At 48.2% G+C, this 5000-nt stretch overlaps 3 protein-coding genes across 3 annotated transcripts; all 3 read left to right on the forward strand.

Annotated features, from left to right (window-relative positions):
• Nucleotides 1–568: 568 nt before the first annotated feature.
• LOC311114264 (histone H2A) lies at nucleotides 569–955 on the forward strand (the record flags this gene model as incomplete). Its single annotated transcript, XM_084189523.1, has 1 exon — nucleotides 569–955. The coding sequence occupies one exon, from the start codon at nucleotides 569–571 to the stop codon at nucleotides 953–955; it is 387 nt and encodes a 128-aa protein (XP_084045649.1).
• Nucleotides 956–1433: 478 nt separating this feature from the next.
• LOC311114261 (histone H3.2) lies at nucleotides 1434–1844 on the forward strand (the record flags this gene model as incomplete). Its single annotated transcript, XM_084189520.1, has 1 exon — nucleotides 1434–1844. One exon carries the CDS (start codon nucleotides 1434–1436, stop codon nucleotides 1842–1844), a length of 411 nt encoding a protein of 136 aa, XP_084045646.1.
• A 2612-nt stretch (nucleotides 1845–4456) lies between these two features.
• On the forward strand, nucleotides 4457–4768 carry LOC311114265 (histone H4; the record flags this gene model as incomplete). The annotated part of the gene is made up of 1 exon (XM_084189524.1): nucleotides 4457–4768. One exon carries the CDS (start codon nucleotides 4457–4459, stop codon nucleotides 4766–4768), a length of 312 nt encoding a protein of 103 aa, XP_084045650.1.
• Nucleotides 4769–5000: the final 232 nt, after the last annotated feature.

Consider the following 5000-nt stretch of genomic DNA (forward strand, 5'->3'; position numbering starts at 1 on the left):
ATTTTTATATATGAGCCACTGGGCTATTCCCGTTCAGAGGCAGGCTGCTGTGATGTGTTACAAGTGCCATGTAATAACAATAACAATACTATAGTGGCTTCGAATTGAAACTCACGAGTGCACCCTCAACAGCCATTTTTATATATGAGCCACTGGGCTATTCCCGTTCAGAGGCAGGCTGCTGTGATGTGTTACAAGTGCCATGTAATAACAATAACAATACTATAGTGGCTTCGATTTCAAACTCAAGAGTGCACCCTCACCAGCTGTTTGTTTCCCATTTGGAGAGAAATAATGTGTGGATGTCATTTCGGACATTTTGGCGCTCACGCGAAATGACACAAAGTAACAAAGTCGGAGGGAAACAAAGTAGCCTCTCACTCGCTGCCTGTGGGTGGGAACCGGCTTAGGGCTGTCTGTCTGTCCATCTGTCTGTCCCTCGCTCCAATTGGATAAGGCCACACCGGCCCGGTGGCCAATCGTTGCCTCTTGTGGCGAGGTATATGTACGGCTCTCGAAGTGGCGAGCGGCTCATTCAGACTTTCTGTGACTTTCTCAAGCTACCAATATGAGCGGAAGAGGCAAAACCGGAGGCAAGGCCAGGGCGAAGGCAAAGACCCGTTCATCCCGTGCTGGCCTCCAGTTCCCCGTGGGCCGTGTGCACAGGCTGCTGCGCAAAGGCAACTACGCCGAGCGTGTGGGCGCTGGCGCACCAGTCTACCTGGCCGCCGTACTCGAGTACCTGACTGCTGAGATCCTGGAGTTGGCCGGCAACGCTGCCCGTGACAACAAGAAGACTCGTATCATCCCCCGTCACCTGCAACTGGCCGTCCGTAACGACGAGGAGCTGAACAAACTGCTCGGCGGTGTGACCATCGCTCAGGGTGGTGTGCTGCCCAACATCCAGGCAGTCCTACTCCCCAAGAAGACCGAGAAGGCAGTCAAAGCCAAGTAAATTCGCTACTGCGACTTCAACTTGACTACTCAACCCCCAAAGGCTCTTTTAAGAGCCAACCACCTAGCTCTCCAAAAGCGCAAAGTACCTTTCTATGACCGCAATACATTGAGTGGGTGTATACACAACTATTTCGACATTCTGTGCCCACATGAGGCCTTGCATGAACAACAACACCTACTTGGCCTCATTTGCCATAGCAGGCTAGCATTAGATGATACGTGCCTATAAGCTGTCACTCTTGACTTTGGCGACTATTATTGCGCGTAAAGGGCCGGCGGCGTCCTATTGCGCGCGCACCGGGAGTTTGAGTTTTGGAGAGGCCGGGCCTCCCGTCCAATGGCCAACGGAGGAGGCCTGCGAAACGGGCCAATCGGGGTGGTGGGGAGATGGTGTCCAATCAGCAGGCGCCACTGCCGGCTTTATAAACTTCACATAGGCATTTCGAGGCTATACTCCCGACTGTCAGAGCAGCGCCATGGCCAGAACCAAGCAAACCGCTCGCAAATCCACCGGTGGCAAAGCCCCCAGGAAGCAGCTCGCCACTAAGGCTGCTCGCAAGAGTGCCCCGGCCACCGGCGGTGTGAAGAAGCCTCACCGTTACAGGCCCGGCACCGTGGCTCTGAGAGAGATCCGTCGTTACCAGAAGTCCACTGAGCTACTCATCCGCAAGCTGCCCTTCCAGCGCCTGGTGCGAGAAATCGCCCAGGACTTCAAGACCGACCTGCGCTTCCAGAGCTCCGCCGTGATGGCCCTACAGGAGGCTAGCGAGGCTTACCTGGTCGGCCTGTTCGAGGACACCAACCTGTGCGCCATCCACGCCAAGCGGGTGACCATCATGCCCAAGGACATCCAGCTGGCCCGCCGTATTCGCGGAGAGCGCGCATAAATGAGGATGACCTGAACTCGAATATCCCCCAAAGGCTCTTTTAAGAGCCACCTCCATATTTCCATCAAAAAGGCACAATTGTTCCATGTATACACGCACCTCTACATTAGCCACCATGTATGTTGTTCACTAACACGTCTAAAAGCTACGTATTGCACCTTTTTAGTTGCCTGAAGTCTAGCTTCAATGTTTGTGTGTGTGTATATACACAACCATCTGGCATCATCCACTTCCTTTGAACTATATAGTAACACAGTAAAATGCTTTACAAAGGAGGGGAAAAAGAAACGAGTGATAATATAGGCCGAATAGTAACAAGAATTGTGTTCAGATGAATAATTGACACTATTAGTTGTGTGTAATAATAGCCTTGCATGCAGTCCAGAAAAAACATTGCATGCCAACTTACTTTGAAAGTCCCATGTTGCAGTGCTGCTGAGAGACTCATGCAGAGGCCCAAACTTTACAATGGAGCACGGAGGCCATCTTGTGGTTAAATGTGGGTACTGCACCTCATGGTGAGTCCCTTTCAGCATTTGCTCTTTAGGCCAGCGTTTCCCAAACGCGGTCCTGGGGTCCACAAGGGGTGCGCGTTTTGCGTTTTGCCCTAGCACTCCACAACTGATTCTAATACTCCCAGCTTGATGATGATGAGTTGATTATTTGAATCAGCTGTGTAGTGCTAGGGCAAAAACTCCCAAAATGTGGCCCGAGTTTGGGAAACCCTGCTTTAGGCTAATACTAGCCTATTAGGATGACTTGGTTCGATCGCTTTAATGGCAACTGCTGAACTCTGGTTTCACTAATTACTTGTCCCAGGTCACCATTATGAATCCAATAGCAAAACAAATGTTTCAAAATAGCTCAATAGTGAAAAAAGGCCAGGAAATGATGGGTTCTCAGCAATATTTCACCAACAACCAATCACTATTCACGCATAGACATTAGGATCATCAACAAATATTCCTAAGTCATACTACAAAAGGGTTGTAACGAAATGGATTTGTCTGTTCAATGCAAGTTCAACGTCAAAGAAAAAGTGCATCACCACAACAAACGTGTCTTTAGATACACTGTAAAAAATGACTTTGTGGAATGTACTCAAGCTATTACAGTCAACAAAAGCACACGTCATATTGTTGAGTAGATCTTTTTGCTTGTTTTTATGAGTAGATAAGCTTGAGTAAGTTGAGTTGATGTGGTCCAATACATTGAGTAAAGATGATAGAGACGTAAAAAGGATTATATTACGTTGATTCGACTCAAATAGACATTGTGTTATTTTACCTGAATGATTCATCCTATTATGTATTTAGACCAACTTACTTTGGATTCACTCAATCACATCCCTTAAGAGAAAAGGTATCCGGACACCGGGAATCCATTTATTTAAACATCAACGGTTTGCAAAACATCTGTTATTATGAGTTGACAAATTACGTAATTGCAATCAACACTGCAGGTAAATCATGATTGCTGCAGGTAGGCAACACCGTAGAAATAGGAACTACAACACTAACAACAAGTGACATTTACTCCTGATGTACTGACTGACCTGTTGCAACCTCTACAACCACTGTGCTTATTATTTGACCCTGCTGGTCATCTATGAACGTTTGAACATCTTGGAGAAAAATGTGTGAAACCACTGCCTATATGAGGAGCTGTCGTTGTTTGTTTTATTACCACATACTTATGGAAATTGCACCGGTTGAGAGATGATGGCTCTCTTGTGCCTACGGTGAAGGGTACTTCTGATCCAGCAGGTGGTGCTAAGATCCCTCCCTATATGACTTGAATGATGAGTTGATTTATTCCTTATAGCTCCTAATGATTTTAAGGCCAGTGTTGGCAAACATTACTTGTGCTCCAGCAGGTGGCCATGACATCCCTCCCTATATGACTTGACTGACCAGTTAGTTGATGGACTCCTTATAGCTCCTAAATTTAATGATTTTAAGGCCAGTGTTGGCAAACATGACTTCTGCTCCAGCAGGTGGCCATGAAATCCCCCCCTATATGACTTGACTGACCAGGTAGTTGATGGACTCCTTATAGCTCTTAATGATCTCAAGTGTCTGTGTTTTTATGTGGTTAGGAGTTTTGCTCACTGCGTGTCCCCCTTCCATTTCAGTGTTTCCCAACTCCAGCGGTAGAGTAGGCTACCCCCAACAGGACCCATTTTTCTTGTAGGCCTGGACAGCCACAGCTGATTGAACAACCTGTCACCTAAATTACCAAGTCCTCAATGAGTAGAATCAGGTGCAACAACAACAACAACAACAACAACAACAACAACAATATGAGGAGAGGGACACAGTGTACTAGCTGATCTCCCAGTTGTCACAGTTTGGCCTTGTGTTCCACATAGCCTATATCAGTATTTGAGTATGTTTCCCGCGCACGTTAGTTGCTTTCACGTCATCTTTGAAATCGCTCCTCCCTAGTCCCCTAGAACGAGCGCCCTCCCCTTTGCAACGCCTCCGAACATATAACAGAGGCGCGCTTTCTGTGCCGCCGGCCTCAATCAGGTCGACCAAACGCAGATAATAGCGCACCGCGCACCGGCGCTGAAATCATTCATTCACTTGAACTCAACTAGCGAACACACCATGTCCGGAAGAGGCAAAGGCGGCAAGGGACTCGGAAAAGGAGGCGCCAAGCGTCACCGCAAAGTTCTCCGCGATAACATCCAGGGAATCACCAAACCCGCTATCCGCCGTCTGGCTCGCCGCGGCGGCGTGAAGCGTATTTCCGGTCTGATCTACGAGGAGACCCGCGGTGTCCTGAAGGTGTTCCTGGAGAACGTGATCCGTGACGCAGTCACCTACACCGAGCACGCCAAGAGGAAGACCGTTACCGCCATGGACGTGGTCTACGCTCTGAAACGTCAGGGACGCACCCTGTACGGTTTCGGCGGTTAAACCCACTCTCTTCGGAACCTCAACACCCCGACTCGAACCCAAAGGCTCTTTTAAGAGCCACCCACATCCGCTTAAAATGGGCCCATTCCATGTAGTGTTATATATAACAACAAATGTTTAGTATGCAATTTAGTAAGAAAGTATGAGCCACTTCGAGTGGACAGGGAGTATTAATTAGAGGATTCTAATGTCCCGTCCACTTTTAGCGCACAGAGGGAGGCCTATATCTGAC

Source organism: Coregonus lavaretus (genome assembly GCF_964263955.1).
Source record: "Coregonus lavaretus genome assembly, contig: HAP1_SCAFFOLD_1545, whole genome shotgun sequence".
NCBI classification, from domain to species: domain Eukaryota; kingdom Metazoa; phylum Chordata; class Actinopteri; order Salmoniformes; family Salmonidae; genus Coregonus; species Coregonus lavaretus.